Raw genomic sequence first — 20,365 nt, 5'->3', positions numbered from 1 at the left:
GCCAGAGTACTGGAGTTTCAGCTTCAGCATCATTCCTTCCAAAGAACACCCAGGATTAATCTCCTTCAGAATGGACTGGTTGGATCTCCTTGTAGTCCAAGGGACTCTCAACAGTCTTCAACACTGCAGTTCAAAAGCATCAATTCTTTGGCGCTCAGCTTTCTTCACAGTCCAACTCTCACATCCATAGATGACTACTGGAAAAACCATAGCCTTGACTAGATAGACCTTTGTTGGCAAAGTAATGTCTCTGCTTTTCAGTATGCTGTCTAGGTTGGTCATAACTTTTCTTCCAAGGAGTAAGCGTCTTTTAATTTCATGGCTGCAGTCACCATCTGCAGTGATTTTGGAGCCCAGAAAAATTAAGTCTGACACTGTTTCCACTGTTTCCCCATCTATTTCCCATGAAGTGATGGGACCAGATGCCATGATCTTCGTTTTCTGAATGTTGAGCTTTAAGCCAACTTTTTCACTCTCCACTTTCACTTTCATCAAGAGGCTTTTTAGTTCCTCTTCACTTTCTGCCTTAAGGATGGTGTCATCTGCATATCTGAGGTTATTGATATTTCTCCCGGCAGTCTTGATTCCAGCTTGTGCTTCTTCCAGCCCAGCATTTCTCATGATGTACTCTGCATATAAGTTAAATAAGCAAGGTGACAATATACAGCCTCAACGTACTCCTTTTCCTATTTGGAACCAGTCTGTTCCATGTCCAGTTCTAACTGTTGCTTCCTGACCTGCGTATAGGTTTCTCAAGAGGCAGATCAGGTGGTCTGGTATTCCCATCTCTTGAAGAATTTCCCACAGTTTATTGTGATCCACACAGTCAAAGGCTTTGGCATAGTCAATAAAGCAGAAATAGATGTTTTTCTGGAACTCTCTTGCTTTTTCCATGATTCAGTGAATGTTAGCAATTTGATCTCTGGTTCCTCTGCCTTTTCTAAAACCAGCTTAAACATCTGGAAGTTCACGGTTTGTATTGCTGAAGCTTGGCTTGGAGAATTTTGAGCATTACTTTACTAGCGTGTGAGATGAGTGCAGTTGTGCGGTAGTTTGAGCATTCTTTGGCATTGCCTTTCTTTGGGATTGGAATGAAAACTGACCTTTTCCAGTCCTGCGTCCACTGCTGAGTTTTCCAATTTCCTGGCATATTGAGGACAGCACTTTCACAGCATCATCTTTCAGGATTTGAAATAGCTCAACTGGAATTCCATCACCTCCACTAGCTTTGTTCGTAGTGATGCTTTCTAAGGCCCACTTCACATTCCAGGATGTCTGGCTCTAGGTGAGTGATCACACCATATATGCTTAATAAATATTTATCAATTTCTTGATTGCAGCTATACTTTTATTGTATGCAGACAGATTGTGCATACTTTAATGCAGGAGTAATAAATCACTGATTCTTTTTGATGAGGTCATTTGTGTTTCCATAGAGCTTTCTCCATGTAGTTCTTACTGTAGTTCCAGCCACACGGTATTACAGTATTTCTTTTTGTATTTGCCTTGCTAGACTGTGAAACCCTCCAGAACAGGCATTGTCTGTTATTTGTCTTTCGAGTCTCAGACCCTGTTGGTGAACTTCAACATGTTACGCAACTAAAAGCTTCTTCCCAAATGGTGTCCAAGAGCCAGAAAGTTTCATTAACCAGAACTTTTTCTCCATTCTACTTTTACCATAAAAAGATAATTGAAGGTAAATAACTTACTTGAAATACCCACTTTCTAACTGTGAGCACATGTGTACTACAGAATATAGTTAGTATAGTTAATACAGACATAGCAAGACCGCCTCACCATCTCCACTTGTATATTATATAGTAGCAGTCAATGCTATGATGGTTATACCAAAGCCCTGAATGATCTTTTTGCAACTTATATTTTCTTTTTATACCTTCATTTTCATTTCAAAACCAGCTTTTCATTTACATTGCTTGCTTAAAGCAAACTACACCAGCTCTAATTTTTCAGGATGGCATTAGTTAAGAATGCTAAGTTGCGTGCAAGCATAGGTTCCGAACTTATTTTGGGTTGTTTGTGCTCCTAACACCGGACATTGTCTTAGATCATTGCTTTCAAAGCATTTTCCAAGGACCTCTAATTCTGTAGGATAGTGAGAGGTATTATATGTGTGGGCGGGGAGGAGTGAGGCACATTTCAGTAATGCTTGGTAAATGTTGAATTAAATAGATTTCTTTTAAATGTAGAACTTCTCAGATCCTCTAATATTCCAGGGCTAAAATGTGAATTTCAGGAGAGTGGATTCAGCATATTTCCAAATGTGTTTTATTTATAACTGTTTTTAAAAATATTTTTATGTATTTATTTATTTGTCTATGTCAGGTCTTGGTCATGGCACAGGATCTCCACTCCTTGTTTTGGCATGCAGGATCTTTTTGATGAAACGTATCTTGGCATTACTGTCTTCTAAATTCCCTTTGGGAAACAGCAGTATTAGACAATCAGGACTTAACAGTATAACCAAATCGGTTCCTTCCTCATTTTCTCCAAGGTACTATCAATATTCATCTCTTACTGGAAAAGTTTTAGTTGATAGGAAGTATTGACAGAATGGCTTCAGTCTGTTTTTGAAGCCGAATGTAAAATCTCACAGATGCTGTGTGTGTCTTTCTGGCCTGAGTCACAGTATTCCTTCCCGGGTTTCTCACTACACTTTTGAAATCAGTCAGACGCTAAAGCCCTGTAAGTGCAGGAACTGAGGTGCATTCACCATCACGGAGTGCCCGCCATCAAGTAGCACTCTGCAAATGTTTATCTAGCAAATGAAGAAAATAATTTTTCCAGTTCAGGTTTCTAAACAAAGGCAAATGGTACCACATGTATACTGATTACTGTCCTGCAGTGCACCCCTCACCCCCAGAATATTTGTCCTGGTTCCCTGTGTTTAAATTTCATGCCGGAGTGGATGTGAACGCAGGCTCACCACAGAAGGAAAAGTGGCCGCATGACCTCTTCAGAGGGAAATGTGGCAGCAGGGGCCAGTAGCTTAGTGCTGGCCTCTTAACTAGGCTACAGGACCGTGTACTGACAGGTATGATCTATACTTTATAACGATGTTTCAGCATTTTGTTTGTAGAGGAAATCTAGTAAAAACCACCTCCACCAACTTCTGCAGCTTTTATGTTCTTAATATTTTAACTTAGAATCTTGGCAGAGACATTGCAAACTGCTTTTCTGTGTAGTTTCCCTACTCAGTACCCACGTTATCTAAGAACTTTGTATAAACGGTTATGCGCCTCCAGAGAAGGACAAGCAGATGCTTAAAGAGTTGGAAATTTGCTGAAAGTGAGTTAGCAAGAGCAAAAGTGAAAAACCGTCTTTCATCTATTGAGCCACACAAATGATAGATACCATTATTGATTCTGCCATTTCAGAACTCAAGTTAGGGCTTTAGTAAATACAGACTATATTATAATGTTTTGGAAATTTATGTTCTTATAAATTTGTCAGTCAAAGTGTAAGAGGCTCCACTACAGGCTAACTTGACTGGTTGGGAACATCAGATGGTGGCAAAGAAGTAGAGACGCTGGAACTCTGATGCATTCCTAGTGGGAGCATAAGATGGTTCAGCTGTACTTGGAAAAACGGTTTTGTAGTATTTACTGACCATATGCCTTCCCTCTCTCAATAGATAGACAAGTAGATAGATTTATGTATTCAAGAGAAATGAGTGCCTATGTCCGATAAGAGACATGCACAGAAACGCTCATAACAGAATGTTCGTTCACCATGTGTGTTAATCACTAGAACCAAGAACTAAAACACCCATCAAAAGAAGAAAAAAATGGCTAAATAAATTCTGGCATGTTGACACAATGGAATACTACACAGCAAGGACAGGGAACAAACTACTGATATTGTCAGCAAGTTGTTAACAAAACAACTTACATATTAAGCTGAGTAAAAAAAAAAAAAGCCAAACGCAAAAACTGCATGATTCCTTTCATATGGAGTGCAAGAAGACCCAGCAGTATTAACCCGTGATGACAGAATGGTATTGACTAAGAAAGATGCAGAGAGCACTTTCTATGGTGATGTAAATGTTCTGCATCTTGGTCTGAGTGGTGGTTACCTAGGTGTGTACATATGTAAGGGTTAGGGGGACGGAGAGAAAGAGAGAGATGGCAATAGGTAGCTAAAACTTATTTGCTCTTTACAAGAAATTTCCTCCAAGGTACGATGTATAAATGTGATTCTGCTTCCTTATTTCTGCATGTGAAACACCTTTTGTATCTTCAGAATAATCTAAAACAGATGTATTATTTTTTTTTCCCCCGGTCTTATCTTGTTTTTGTAGTTTGGGGAGAAATTTGCAAGAACCTCTCTCTTGGTCTTACGTGTAACACAGTCATTGAATGCCTGGTGTGTCAGGCTTTGGAGATCCAAAGGTAATTAAGGTCCAGTGCTGCCACTGAGTCTTGTCGGGGTGATGGAGATGCAAACAGTTTCCTGTGGTCATATCACACCTCAGCCAGGTCTATAAGAGAGGTGTGGAGTGTAGAGCCAGTAGCCTCTCAGAATGTTCTGGAAGGCTTCACCAGAGGCATCTTTTTTTTTTTTTTTAATTAAATTAACTTTATTATAGAAATTATTCTAAGGCTTTCTGGGGAAGACAAATACATTTTGACATAAAACAAATTGAATTGTATCAAAGACACACTCTACCTTTTAGCTATCAACTTTGTTTCTTCCTTGAATTTATATCTTACCCTCTTTTTTGCACAGAAACTTCACCCATTAACAACGTTTGGAAAACCAGCATATATTTCTTTTTTTAGTTCATTTATTTTTATTTGGGGGATAATTGCTTTACAGTACTGTGTTGGTTTCTGCCGTACATCAGCATGAAACAGCCATAGGTATACATCTGTCCCCTCCCTCTTGAACCTCCCTCCCATCTCCCACCCCATCCTACCCATGTAGGTTGTCACAGAGCCTGATTTGAGTTCCCCAAGTCATACAGCAAATTCCCATCGGCTGTCTATTTCACATGTGATAAAGTGTGTATTTCCAGGCTGCTCTCTCAATCCATCCCACCCTCTCCTTCCTCCACCGTGTCCACGAGTCTTCTCCGTGTCTGCGTCTCCATTGCTGCTCTGCTGATCGGTTCATTAGTACCATCTTTCTGGATTCCATATATACAGCATATACGTCTTATACAAATCTAGTATATGTTGTTCCAGCTTTAATTAGATGCCAAGGGATGACACAGACTTGGAACATCAGCCCGTAAACTATAAACCGAAAGGTAGAAGTAATTGATATATCTCAATAAAACTCTGAAATTTATGGCCTTGCTTTTCTTTTTTCCATATATCAGGGCCCTCAATATATTAAGCAGCTAAAATGGTGATCTAAGATTACTTTTCAATGGCTAAAGAATAATTAAATTAATTAAATTTAAAGAAAAAGAATAATTAAAATTTTTATGTACTCTGCATGTTTCCTTAGATATCACTGTTACCACTTCTTAGGCCATTTATCAAAGCCCTGACAGTTTCAAGGATAAAAGAAGCTTACCTGCCGCAGATTTCTAGAAAGCAGCAGCATTCTTTGAAATGTTTATAAATGGAAAAGTCATCTTTCTTTGAATTAGCTCTGAGGTAAAAGCCAAGTTATACCCCGACTGGAGAGTTACTTTTCCTTTCAAGTCATCTTTGCATGCAGCAACCACACTGCCCCAAACACATGTGCAGTGTGAGCTCCTGAGCATAGGTGAGAAGCCTTCCGCTGGTTTTTATGTTCACACATGTCTCTCTGTCCTGATGGCGGATGTACCTAGAAATACTGGTGAGTCCTTGGTATTAGTGTGGTTCTTCCTAGAAATGGAGACAATTTTAAGAGAAGCCTTGCAGCTCATCAAGAGCAAATAAATTCTGTATTTTAAAAGTATTTAAAGAACAGAACTATCCTCCGTTTTGGTGATCCTTTCCTTCCCCTCCTCGCGGAGAAGATACAAAGATACTAAAACTTCTTTAAGCATAGGAAAGAAAGGGAAAATAAAGGGCACATGTTACCCATCCGTCTTTGCTCTTTGTTAGTAATTTGGAAATCAGACCGTAAAATCCAGAACAATGTTATGTCCATACAGTTACACTGAACCTTCAAATCTGAAAATATTGTATGCCCAGTGATGTGAATGAAACAGTGGGTGGTAGTATCCAGGCTGTCCAAACTGTATTTTCCATTCTCTGGTTTCCTCAGCCCTAGCGGTCTGTGCATTTCGCTATGTTATCAAGTGAAGAAGGCACCCTGTTCAGCTGTGTTGGCATAAATGGATGAGAGTGAGCCTGCCACAGAGTCTAGCTTGGGGAACTGGTTAGATCTGCAGAGACAGGGAATGCAGAAGGAGAGCAAGTTTCAGGGGAAGGTCTTTGCCGTGGTCCCCAGAGAAGGAATGTTCTGGGAGGACATAGCGAACTTGCCTTTGGTGATCACACCGCACCAGAGCATCGTGGGTAGGGACACCTTCCCGACCCTCCATCCACGATCGTGAACCCCCAACTGGTGACATCTTGGTGAAATCCTTTGGGATAGCAGTTCCCTGGGTGTGGGGAGGGGCAGGAGGGTGGGGGACATTTCTTTTGTTCTTGGGATATTGTTAACCTGGGGAGGGGGTCCCTGGTGGGGGAAACATGCCTTTTGTTCTAGTCAGCTTTCCTATTAACTCACATTGTTATGGAGATGATTGTTTGGGGAGGGGAGTGTTTTGTTTTGCTTTTGTGCTTGTTACTTTTGTTTCTGGCTGTGCAACCTGGCTTGTAGGATCTTAGTTCCCTGACCAGGGATGGAATCGGCCCATGGCAGTAGAAAGCACCAAGTCCTAACTATTGGACCACCGGGGGATCCCCAGAAATGATTGTTTTACAAGTACAGACGTTTAAAGTCATAATTACGCATAAGACCAAAAAGCAAACAACGAAAAGACCCAAGGTTATTCCGTCTCTACACTGAGGAGAGTCAACTTGAGTCAGATAAACCTTGTTCCAAATCTTGCTTGTACCATTTACTAGTTGATTGGGTCTTGGACAAGTTGCTTAATTTCTGGAGTCTCAGCTTCCTTATCTTTAAAAATAGAGTCACGGATACTGACTTCATACCACTAACCTGCAGATGCTCCAAGCAGACAGGTGAAGTCCATCTGGCACAGGACTTGACATCTTCTGTGCTCCACGAATGTTTTCTTTCCCTCCTTCCCTAACCTGCTTCTTTACCCCCCAGATGGGATAAAAGTGAACGCTTTTGAGAGAAGAGATCACAAAATAACACAAAATCCCACAATGATCCATCTGCTGTTTAACAGTTCTTGTCAGCATGCTTCCTTCTTTCTAACCAGAATTCCTAATGGTGCAATCTGAGTCCCCTGCAGCGGGGCCTTCTCCTTTTTTGTTTGCAGTTTTAATCTTGCTAAACAAACGGCATGAAACATCCTAAGCTTTGGGAGCATATTTTCTTTAGTTCTTGCCTTTAATAGGGAAAGCACAAAATATAATGGGAACTCTGGAGTCCTCTGAAGACCTTACGTGTATTGCCGGTTGCCCAGACTAGTTAGTTAGCATGCATCTCTGTGAACCCTCTAGATGAAAGTGTGTCAGTACAAACTTTGGGCAGAGTGGTTTTTTCAGAATGAGTTGTACCTTGGTGTAGTACCTTTCAGCTCAGAAAATCCACACCCTTCCCATTTAAGGAAAGTAGAGCCCACAGATTTTAAGATGTTGAAGAATGTTTGAGCCCAAACTTAGGTCCTAAAACTGTGCATCCGTTTCCCTCGTCGCTTGCACTGACCAAATAACCTACAAGTGTTCATGTAATAGTTTTACATGCAGCCTGTATTAAGCGTGAACGTGGTCACCAAGGAGGAAGAAGGCGTGGACTTAAAGAGACATGCAGCTGTTTTCAGCATAAAGAGTCAATTTGTAAGTTTACTTTCAAGTCTGAGTGGTGATGAGGCTTCCCAAAGCATATAGATTTTCTTAAGTGTTAAAGCAACCTTTAAAAGGAAATGATGAGCTCTACAGCCTGCCATATCCTGTGTGCAGAATAATTTTCATTTCTACTTATCTGTGAAGGTTGAAGGAATGTCTACAAATATTTGCTTGGTTTCTATGGTGAAGGCGGAGAGAGATCAAGTGTGTGATTGTTCAGTGTCAAAATCAAAACTACACTATACTGTACTTCTAAAAAGAGAGTAGGTTTGTTGCTTGAAACATAATAAGACATTTAGCGAGTAGTAACTATTTTAAGTTTCACAAGTTCAGGATGAAATTTAAACAATACGGCCTGAAGGAAAACATGGGCCCTTCAGGCATGTTAAAACTTCACTTTCCAAAAATAAAATGGTCCTCACACTTTATTAAAAAGTCATCTGTTGATTAGAGATAATGCTGGTGGACTCTAAGGATGCTGCGTGTGGGCATGGGGACATGACCACGGCCTGTGAATTAATTTTTTTTTTAATAATTTTATTTATTTATTTTTGGCTGTGCTGGGTCTTCTTTGCTTTTTGCAGGCTTTCTCTGGTTGCGGCAAGCAGGGGCCCCTCTCTGGTTGTGGTGCTCGAGCTTCTCTTACTGCAGAGCACGGGCTCCTCTAGGGAGCGTGGGCCCTAGGGTGCTCGGGCTTCAGCAGCCGCAGCGTGTAGACTCAGCAGTTGCCGTTTGTGGGCTCTGGAACACGGGCTCAATAGTTGCAGCCCACGGGCTTAGTTGCTTCTCAGCATGTGGGATCTCCCTGGATCAGGGATCAAACCTGTGTCTCGTGCATTGGCAGGAGGATTGTTTGCCAGTGAGCCACCAGGGAAGCCCTATAAATTTCTACTATATTAGAAACCCCTTCGCCTGCCCTGGGTATCCCTTCTAACCCTGGAACCCTCCATTCATTCTGCTGTCTTCTGGCTACCCTTGCATTTTTGAAACATACATTTTTTTTTTATAGTTCCTTAGGTTTTTAGTTTATTATTCTTTATGCTTTACATATACAGTACATACTATTTTTCATATTTGAAAAGTCAAATAGTAAAAAACAATTTCCGCCAAAAAAATGAGTGAATGAAAGAAAGAGAGTAGTTGTCTTAGCATTCCTGTTGGTGTGGGGGTAGGTTGAAGGGGGTGATACATTTTAATCAGAAGCATCAGACAAGTGGAACATACATTTTTTTTTAAAAAAGAAACCTCACATGCACAATGCTTTGTCAGGTCCTGAGGGTGAAAAGTCCACTTAGGAACAGCCTCTACCCTCAGATGGTGAAAAAATCGCCTGCAGTATGGCAGACCTAGGTTCGATCCCTGGGTTGGGAAGATCCCCTGGAGCAGGGCATGGCAACCCAGTGCTGTATTCTTGCCTGGAGAATCCGCACTGACAGAGAAGCCTGGTTGGCCACAGTCCATGGGGTCGCAAAGAGTCTGACATGACTGAGTGACTAAACGCAGCACAGGCAGTGAGTACGTGGTGAATGGAATACAGTGTGATAAGCGCTGCACTTCCATGTAATTGGGCAGGACCAGGCAGGGCAAGGCTCACAGGAGTTAAGAACGGAGTCACGAGAGAGAGAACTTCCAGAGAAAGGGTTTCAATCTATGAGAAGGCCACGAGGCACGCATGACATAGCACGCATGTTTGTACAACCATAAAGCCTCTGAACGGGTGGAGGAAGCTTTCCCATGAAGGAGGAACAGGCGATAAAGCCAGAGAGAGGGTGGGAGCCAGATCATGAGTTGAACTTGAACTTGACCCTGAAAGCTCTCAAGAATGGTGGAAGGATTTTAAGGAGGAATGGAGTGAGCACAGCTATAGATACAGAAGAGAAGCCAGAGTAGGAGAAAACCTAGTGGGAAAAGACCCCTTAGGAAGCTGCTGTGACCTGTAGCAGTTCATGGTGCAACTGTCAGGGTCTGGTGGCTTGATTGAGAGTGGGGCTGTGTGGGAAGGAACCTGGGCGGCTGGTGACTTTACTTGCAGAGAGGGAATCTAAGAGGAAAGACAGTGTGTGCATTTTGGAATTGAAATACCTATGGGAGTACCAGGGGCTTCCCCGATTTGGATCCCTGGGTTGGGAAGATCCCCTGGAGCAGGCCGTGGCAACCTACTCCAGTATTCTTGCCTGGAGAATCCCATGGACAGAGGAGCTTGGCGAGCTACAGTCCATGGGGTTGCAAAGAGTTGGACATGGCTGAAGTGACTTAACATGGGAGCACTAAGTGGTGATGTCCAGGAAACAGCTGGACATGTGTGTCAGAATTCTGGATACCATGTGGACTTGAGGGTCATCCATTATGATGCTCCCCCAGGAGTTGTGCATCACATTAGGAAAGCAGTCGCCCAAGAACATCCTTGTTGTTGCTCAGTCATGTCTGACTGTGATCCCGTGGACTGCAGAACGCCAGGTTTCCCTGTCCAGAAAACAATTGTTTCAGGGACTGATTGGGAAAGAGATGGCCAAGGGGTTACTGGAAAGTCCTTGGGACCCCACCCCAAGTTCTCCTTCAGCCAGCTGATTTGACTTGCTGCTCTTCTGATTGTGACCCACCCTGTCTAGGATAACAGGGTAGCTCTCCTAGAGTGCACACTCAATGATGAACTGAAGTTCACTTGGACCTTTAAAGACTTGATGTCTAGAATAACACCTTTTTAAAGTAAATTTGCTTAGACATGAGCAAAATGGGAGAGAGGCATAAGGCTTAGAAAGAGATGGTCAGTGCCAAGGAAATGGCACCCCACTCCAGTACTCTAGCCTAGAAAATCCCCTGGACGGAGGAGCATGGTAGGGTACAGTCCATGGAGTCACAAAGAGTCGGACACGACTTAGCCACTAAACAACTTCACAACAGGAAGTTTTATACTGGTGTGAAGAAGGTACATGGCTTAGAGAACAACTTAGAAAGCCTTCACTTGGACAGTATAAAAATGCTGAGTTTTGCTAAGGATTTTATCCTTATTTCTCAGAAATAGCTACAGAAGTTTACGTTGGAGACTTACTGAAATTGGCCCCAGAAGAATCACCACACTGTTCCCCCCAACAAGTACTTACTAAACCAAAGAGCAGGCAAGGATGTCTTAGTTCTGTGCAGTATATGGATTTTTTAAGTCATTACCATTGCTACATCATTTAAGACCTCTTAGAGTGCTAACAGAGGTCCCTGTACCAGTCATCCAGTCTAAATGTCCTCCACGACAGATAAGAAAGCTGAGAAAAAGTCGCCACCCACACTAGTTTCTTCATCAGCAAGCTGGATGTATTAGTCAGGTCCCAACAGGAAATAGATGGCAGACTCAAAATAAGACAATTCAAGGAGGTTTGTTTACAGAGACAAGATCTACAAAGAAGTGGGTTTAGGGGAAGCCCAGTGGATGGCATGAACTGGAGTCTTTCTTGCATCAAGCTGTTACCATTCATTCCCAGGCTTGAAGGGTGATGGGGAGCAGTTAACTGGAGTTGGGTGGGGTGGGCTGCCTGGGAAGGACATTGACCTTGTAATGAGAGCCCTGCCAGCTCTGGACCACCTTGCTGGGAGGAAATCAAGGGGTTAGAGACCCAGCCTCACTGTTCTTCTCTCTGAACTCCTGCCTTGGCTTCCCATTGGCCAAACCCAATGAGAAGCTGAAGGCAAATGGTCCACACAGGTCCACCTCCCAAGAATGGGGCCCCCATGCAGAGAGGCAAAGGGAATATGGCCCAGCACGACGTACTTACCGTGCTTTGATGCTCTCTAAGCACGTAGCCATAGATTAGGGATGACTCAGAGAACATCTGCTAAGGTTTTCTGGATCTTGGTGAAAGGGTACATGAATTAAAGACTGTAAAATCTAATATTAAGTAAGAATGCTTTACTCTGACATGTACTTTGAGTCAGAGTTGGCCTTGGCTCTATTTTATCTTATACTGTACTGAACTGTTTCACAAAATTGTGAATAGAGATCAAAGCAGTTTAAACAGATACATCCACTTGTGTAAATATCCTTGAACTCCCCTCATCTTCCGCTCCCCCTCCTATTGCCAAATCCATCTAGCACCTCTAGAGGCTGTTAATACATGTAGTGATTGTAATAAACATCATATTTGCTTGGGTTCCAGCTGGCTGCAACCACCAAACTCTGTCCATAGTTCTGTTGTTATCTTTGCTTAGTAGACAACGTCATTGTTATCATTAGAAGCCACCTTTGTCTTAGATTTCTAAATGTTGATCTTTATACATTGTACTCATTGTTTATACAGCCTGTCTTTTAACTGACCACTATATTTTGTTTTTAAGGGTATGTAGAATTATTAAACTGAGAGAATATGTGGGTAGAAATTAATTGATTATAGTGTTGAAAATGTTCTATGTTACTTTGTGCACTAAAACCTTGAAACATTTTTTTATCCGTTTTGTCCATTCTTTATAAAACTTTCTATTAAAAATTAGTAAATCTGCTTTCCTGTGACTTAAACCGGTTTTAAGTGAGGCAGTCTTCCATCAGAAGTTTTTAGAGGTACAGAACTGTAATAGTTCCTTAGGAAACAGAATTTATACTTCAATGTCAGGGAAATGTGTTATAATTTGTTCTCGTGAAATTACAGAAATTGTCATCATTTCAGATATTTTAAAATTACAGTGACTTAAAGTGAGGATTGAAGGACTGTGGGTCAGAAAATGGAATGGCCACGTGTATTAGCAAAGTAAAACTAGGGAAGCTTACTTGATACATGAGCTAATGTTATATAAATAGGGAATAATTGTTAGATTTATGTCTATTGCAAAAGGCAGTCATTTATTATTTTAAATGTAGGCTCTGGACAGCATTGGGGTTATTTTATTGGAGAATCAACTAGAAATGTATAGTGCATACTTTTTTGGCATTCATGCATTTGAATTCTATAAGGATTAACCCAAAAGATATCTCTTTAGATAAATGCTGATGGTTCAAAAAGAGTATAAACATAAACCCAGTGAATGAATCTAATTCCTCTCACCTTGTTACAGTGATTTAAACATAGCCCAATTAAAAATCTCTAAGAGATAATAAAGAGATTTTTAAATCTTAACTTTCACTGAAGTTATCAAATGGTAATTTGGTGAATACATTTGTACCATGCAGAGCACTGTTGTGGTTTCGAACTGAATTTTGAAGTTAAAAGTGAAGCCTTTTTCTTTAACTTCTTTTTTAGAGGAAATCACTTAACCCCAAAGGATAGCTGCATTTTTGAGATTTTTTTTTTTAAGTTCATGTTAAAATATTTCAAAGAAAATGTAAAATCCTTTTCTTTCAGTTCTTTAATTGCAACCTGTGTATTTGCCTGCTGATGTGTGGATGTTTGGAGTGCTGAAAGAAGGGGGCCGGGTTGGATGCTGAGGAAGGACTGTGGGGTTGAAATCAGTGCCCAGGAGAATCCCACGTGGCAGCTCCCTGACTCTGGCTAAATTACCCAGGCTCTCCAAGATTGTTTTCTCAGCTATAAAATGTGCTTACCGACAGCAGCTGACTGGCCTTGTGCCTCTGAGATTGTCATCCAGCCCCTCCTTTCTCTCCCACTTTCCACCTCCCGCGCTGCCATGCCTCCATGACAGCTGTCCCCTTAAAGCTAGGTGTCTGTGCATACAATCCTGGCAGGCATTTTTGTATGCATAAGTGACTATTTACACCCACACATAATCTTTAATAAAAATTGAAAAATATTTTGCGCTGCTTCAAAGCTTACCTGTTCACTTAACAGTGTATCATGAATATCTTTTTATGTGAACAGGAATGAGCAGGATGACAGCTAACTCATCTTTCTTGATGACTGAATAATATTCTCCTATTGGGAATTATTGTGGAGTAAACATCCTTGCACATACCTCTTTGTATACTAGTCTGAGTATTTCTATAGGATAAATTCCCACAGATGGAACTCTGGTTCAGAGACATAGGCACTGTTAATTTTATAGATACTGTCAGATTGTCCTTTAAAAAGGTGTGCCAGTTTGCAATTGAAAACATGCAGGGTTCCTTCCTTCCTTCCATACCATGGCCAACTCTGAATAGTGGTATTCTGTCCCTTCTGCCCATCAGGCAAAAACGATGCTCTCTGATTATATTACTCTATTGCATATTGTTGTATTATCTTATTGTGTTAGCCTTCCTTCCTCTCTCTCCCTTCTTCCTTTTCTTTCATTCTTTTTCCTTTCTTTCTTTTCTTTCTTTCAATGAGATTGAGGATCTTTTCTAGTTTTTTCTTTTGAATTTTTTCCTATTCTTTATCCATTTTTCTTTTGTATTGTCTTATTGATATAATTTGTTTTAGATGTTTTCTCCCTGGTTGTCATTCACCCTTTGCCTTTATTTACAGTGTTTGCTGAAGAGGATTTCAGTTTTAAATAGCTGGATCTGTGAATCTTTTCATTTCAGGCTTCTAGATTACCCATCATGATGAGAAAGGCCTCCACATCCCAAGGTCCTCTTCTGTTTTCTTCTAATACATTTTTCTAGCTCTGCTTCTTTCTTCTTATGCATGGTATAAAGTAGGGATCAAACTTATTTTTCTTCCAAATGAATGGCCAGTTGTCTTGCTTTCACCTATTGAAGTGTATTTTCTCTCTCTAAGATGAAACTCAGCCTACCTATCAGAACATCTTATAAATATCTTATAAATATCACCTTATAAATATCTCATTCTCTTTCTGAACTTTATTCATTTTTTAATCTGTAGCACCTACTGTTTTATTTGCTGTACCTGCTTCCCTAGTGGCTCAGATGGTAAAGAATCCGCCTGTAATGTGGGAGACCTAGGTTGGATCCCTGGGTTGGGAAGATCTGGAGAAAGGACTGGAAACCTGCACCAGTATTCTGGCCTAGAGAATTCCATGGACTATATAGTCCATGGGGTTGCAAAGAGTCGGACCCAGCTGAGCAAATTTCACTTTACTTCAGAGTGTATTTTGGTGACAGAGAACAAATCACCCTCATCCTAATTTCTCAAACTGTTTTTGGCTCTTCTTAAGTGTTATTCCGCCAGAGGCACCTATCAAAGTTACTCCCCCACATCACTGGATTGTCTTACTTTTTTGTGTTAAATGCAGGAATGATAATTATCTTGATGATATCGCTTTTTCCCATCTCAGTCATAGTCTGTCTCACCATTTATTTCGTTTTTATTTTATATTCTTCAATAATAGGACATCATTTTTTAAATGCAGATCTTGCTTTTTTAAATTCCTCGGTGTTTCGCATGTTTTGTTACCGTGTGAGCTCGATCCTTTTCCCATTATATTTTGTAACTGACTTAGAAGCACTTGTGTGTTTGTTTTGTACTCTATGTCTACTATCACCCAAATGTTTATTATCTGAATAATATTTTGTTGTAATTAATTTCACATATTAAAACAGAAAGCCAGTGTGTATAAGGCAGAAACCCTTAGAAGGACAAGGAGATTCTGGGGGAAGGAAAGCACAGACTCAATTATCTTTCAGTTTGACACAGTATAGAAGAATATAAGTAAGGATCTGTGTGAGGCAAACTAATTAATAAAGAACTTTACACTTAAAAGAGAGCACTCTTCTTACATCCTATGAAACAAAAGCCAGTAAAATGCATAGTCATAAAGGATAGACATTCCACAGGTCGCCTTCTCTGGCTGTGATGTAATAGCACTCACTTCAGTTCAGTTCAGTCGCTCAGTCGTGTCCGACTCTTTGCGACCCCATGAATCGCAGCACGCCAGGCCTCCCTGTCCATCACCAACTCCCCGAGTTCACTCAGACTCACGTCCATCGCACTAGCAATTAAATAATCCAGCAATTAAAAGTTAACCATAAATATCTGATAATATGGAAATTTTAAAACTCTTTTCTAAATAATTCTTCATACTAGATTATTCTTAAAGAGAAAATTAAAGATAAATTATGTATTATTTAAAGCTGAACAAAAATGAGGAAGGTTTAATAATATATAAATAAATGTTCTATCATTAATCAAAAGTGAAAATAAATTATCCAGGTTTCAACTCAGAAATAAATTTTAGAAAACAAAGAAATTAGGAGGGAGGATTTAAAAAGATAAAAGTAGAAGTCAATAAATTATAAAACAGTAAGCCTCCCAAAATGAGAAGACATTTTGAAGTCAGTTTTTTAATAAATAATGTAGCTAAACTGTTAATAACCCTGACTGATATAAAGAGGAAAAACATTAGATTTTCTTTCTCAGAAAACCAAAAAATTAAGTGAGATAAAAATAATGAACAAGAAATACTGTATAAATTTAAGCCAATATATTTAAAAATCAAGATTAAGGATATTCATAGGGAAATTCCTTATCATTACCAAAACTGACTCAAAACAACGTTGAAACCTGAACAGACTAATTACCAAGAAGAAAGTCATGAGGCTGTTAGAAACGTGCTGCTTGGAAAGATCCAGATCCAGGTGGTTTTACAAGTGCATCCTATCAAGGAACTGATTATTCGTATGCTATTTATAATGTTCCAGAATATAGAAAAGGATGGACAGTTTGCATATATCCCTAACACTAAACATGAAAAATTACACACAAAAAGAAAACTGTAGATTAGTCTCATTCATCAGTGTAAGTTAGTGTCCCAAATAAATATTAGCAAATAGAATCCGAGTCAAATAAAAGAATAATAAACCATGTCTAGGAATGATTTATTCCAAGAAGAGAAGGGTGGTACAATATTGGGAAATCCATTAATGTAATTAATCTAGCATTAATAGAATAAAAGAGAATGGTCAAATGGTTATTATTAATAGACATTTTTTAAAGCTTTTGATAAAAATGCATTACCCATTTTGAGTGGTAACTAAATTTTAAAAGGAAATGAAAGGAACTTCTTAAATGTATCAATATTTTTCTTATTATTTTAGCTGTCTAAACATTTATTTGGTGATCGTAGTAAGTATCACTGGTTAAAGTACTGAAAGTGAAGACAGTTATACTAAAATGTTTTAGAACGAGTAATCAGTCAGAAATCACAGCCTCTTGAAACAGCGTTAAATAATGCTGTATTCAGATTAAACTTTTCATCTCATACGTTTGACTCTATTTCAAACTGAAGTGAGAAGATAAATCTGTAATATCACAATACCTGTGTCTATCTGGAAACCACTGGACTTTATGGTCCGTTTGCCCCTGCACACCTTGGTTTACAGTGTATTAGAGAAACACGGAAGTGTTCCTCCAGCTAGAAATATTAGTAATACAGAAATAAATTATGTAACTAGACACTGGAGCCCAGAATCAGACACTTTTCTTAACAAAAGCAGTGAGTACCTTCTCTTTGGGGACTGAATCTTTCCCACTTATCTTCTAGGAATGATTGCCTTAAAATCATCAGTTTGGTATTTGGTGAAACACAGGTGTGACATGCTCAATACTATGATGGGCAATGATGGACATAAAGGTGGGTGAAAGCGGGTCCGTGGCCCCAGGAATGACCCATGTTGTGAACTACGTTATGTGCTAAGTCGCTTCATTTGTGTCCCACTCTGCGAGAACTACATTACAGGGTATGGTTTCTCGGTGGCGGTGGGTCCACAGAGGTGATGATATCAAAGCTGAACTTTGTAGGAGAAGCAGAATTTCAGCCTGTGGAGGAGAAAGTAGAGTTTGTCAGACTAGAACAGTGTCATCCAAAAACACGGAGGCAAGAGCTGGAAGATACGTTTTGTATAGTTGAGTGGTGCTCAAACCTGGCCAAGGGTTAGGGTTACCTAATGAAGTTTAACGAAAAGGAAAAAAAAAAAAAAAGAGGAGGAAGAGAAAAAAAAAAAAAGAACTCCAGGGCCCCCACCCATGGATATCTAATTAAGTTAGGGGCAGGATAAGGCCCAGACACATGAGTTTTTCTAGACACCGCCTGGATGATCCTGGTACACGGTCAGGGTTGAAAGCCAGTGATGTGGTCTCATGTGTGACTAGGCCATGTATTTCATTATCAGTCAGAATCCTGAGTTGGTGGGACTCAGCTGGGCAGTTTTCTGCCCCCTGTCATGCTGGTAGGAGCCACAGTCATCTGTTGGGGTGACTGGTCAGGCTGCAGTGTCCAAGATGGCTCACTCACATGGTCTTTCAGCTGAGAGCTCGGACGAGGCTGTTGACTGGGACATCTCTGTGGTCTGCTTGTTGCATAGCAGCTGGTTTCCAAAAGGAAGCATCTTCAGAGCAAACATTCAAAAAGGCTCGGGTAATCAGTCTTCCCATAACCTAGCTTTGGTAGTCTCAAATGTCACTTCCATTATATTCTGTTGGTCAAGCAAGTCACTAAGGCCACCTCAGAGAGAAGGGACGGTGAATTAAACTCCAGTCTTTAATGAGAGGAGTGTGTATATAAGGAAAGAAGGCAATTGATGGCAACCATTTTTTTTTTCCCAAAAAAATTTCTACTGCAGTCTTGATGCATTAAGTTCTATAGCATGAACGTAAATAAACAGAACTTCAGGAAAGTTAGATAGACATCAATGAAAGTACAATTAGGTAAGACAGAGTAATGATAGAAGGAATCTGAATATGTAAAATGCTTCTGTAATAGATGCGGTATTGAATCCCTTACCTGACAAGAAAGAATATATCTGCAATTCAGACGTCCATAGAATTTCTGCTAAAAAGAAGCCCTCAAACCCCTATTTGCTCTTATATATCTAGAACCTGAATGACATGATTTCCTCACCTTTCAGTGTTGCAGAAATATTTTGTTGTGTTTGCTCTATCTGTTATTACACCGCTCGGGATAAAACGGGGTTCTTCCCGTGTGGGAATCCCTCCCTTTGGATGATTTTCCACATGGTGTAAGCAGTTGGTTACACATTCTCTCTCACATTCTTCATGCTTTGTTTTCTGACAAGAGTGGCATTGAAGGGGGCTTTGTTTTGATTCCCTACGGTCTCGTGATAAGAGTAGTTTTGACTTGTCCTGGGTGCTCTGCAGGCTTCAGGGTCACCATCCAACAGCCTCTGGAGTCATCTTCTGATTTCCCCAAATGGCTGACCTGGGAATTGAGCTGAACACATTGCCATCACCTGTTTTCCATGCACTTTTTTTTTTAAAGCCCCTTAAGAAAGAAACCATAGTTTTTTAAGCTAAGGGTTGGTTTGTTGGCTTGTTTTTTTTTAAGTCTTTGCTTTTGCTTTCTGAAATTCAGTGATTTTGCCATCCTAGTAAGACACCCAGAGTCTGAGGTGGGAACCCAGGTTGTGGGGATGATGGAATTTCCCGACCTGTCAGCCATGAGCCTGTCACGTTATTGCTCCAGTCTCAGTGTCCCCTGTAAGATTTCAGGAGCTCTTTCCAGACCGAGTCTCGGCATGACGCCGCTCAGCACGAGGCGTGAAGCAGACGGCCGTCACCCCCAGTAACGCTCCGCTGCGCTTGTCCTTGCAGGTTGTCACGCTGTGGTACCGAGCACCGGAAGTCCTGCTGCAGTCCAGCTACGCCACCCCTGTGGACCTCTGGAGCGTTGGCTGCATATTTGCAGAGATGTTTCGTAGAAAGTAAGAAATGCTTTTTGTTTCTCTCTGTCTGCCTTGGAAAGAAATGTTTGGGGTCTTGGATAATTTAAGTAGCAGCCTAGTATCTCTCTCTCAAGTGGGATCATGGTATCCACATCCATATGCCTCCGGCTCTCACTTCCGAGTCTGTCCAGAAACTGCCTTCTCAGCCCTTACAGTGTCACTGGGTGTGGTGGTCGCTTCTGGCTCTTGGAAGCTCTGTTTGGAAAAGAACACTGCACTGTTCTTAACAATTCATTGTTTCTGTTGGTGATAATAAGACATGGTAAATGTGAAGCATGTTATGAAAATTTGTTTTTAGTGAGAAATATCTTCAAGATGGACTTTTCCACAGGAGGAGGACCAGGGATATTATGTATATGGAAATTTTGATGATGGGTTGACAGAACAGAATGTTTAGATGGAAAAGGAATAGACAAGAGAGACATCTGAGCCATTTCAGAATCCTTTAAATGCTGTCAATTGGAGGAGAGATTAGACAGACTCAGGCACTATAGAGGGCGGAACTAGAACCAGAGATATTCAAATTACAGAAATAAAGATTTTTGCTTAGAAGGCGAAAAAAATCGAATGGTTAGAGTTATCTGAAGAGCAGATCAGGGCTTGTTCTCACTGGCTACCCAAGAAGAGACGAGGCCACTTCACACTGGAGATGTTTACAGTGGTATTCTTAGAGTGGGTGGGTGGGCTCGATGACCTCCGGGGCACCTTTGACTCTGAAAGTCTGCGGTTCATGTGTGTGATTTTCATATCACAAGAAATAGCCAAAACAATATAACAACGATCTGCCAGGAAAAGAACCCACACCTTGGTACTAAACTCAGCCTGGTTAAAATTAAACAGAGAGGCTAATCAGAATCTAATCTGT

At 40.6% G+C, this 20,365-nt stretch overlaps 1 protein-coding gene across 4 annotated transcripts in view; it reads left to right on the top strand.

The window, feature by feature from the left end:
* Nucleotides 1-20,365, top strand: part of CDK6 (cyclin dependent kinase 6) — a 263,408-nt gene that overhangs the window by 164,850 nt on the left and 78,193 nt on the right. For all 4 annotated transcript variants that reach the window (XM_042248370.1, XM_027968446.2, XM_042248372.1 and 1 more), the window contains exon 5: nucleotides 19,370-19,479. In XM_042248370.1, coding sequence (XP_042104304.1) covers nucleotides 19,370-19,479 — 110 coding nt within the window. The remainder of the gene's footprint in view (nucleotides 1-19,369; nucleotides 19,480-20,365) is intronic.

This window comes from Ovis aries, chromosome 4 (genome assembly GCF_016772045.2).
Source record: "Ovis aries strain OAR_USU_Benz2616 breed Rambouillet chromosome 4, ARS-UI_Ramb_v3.0, whole genome shotgun sequence".
In the NCBI taxonomy this organism is placed as follows: domain Eukaryota; kingdom Metazoa; phylum Chordata; class Mammalia; order Artiodactyla; family Bovidae; genus Ovis; species Ovis aries.
The sequence above is the reverse complement of the archived record's forward strand: the minus strand, read 5'-3'. Positions and strand labels throughout refer to the sequence as shown.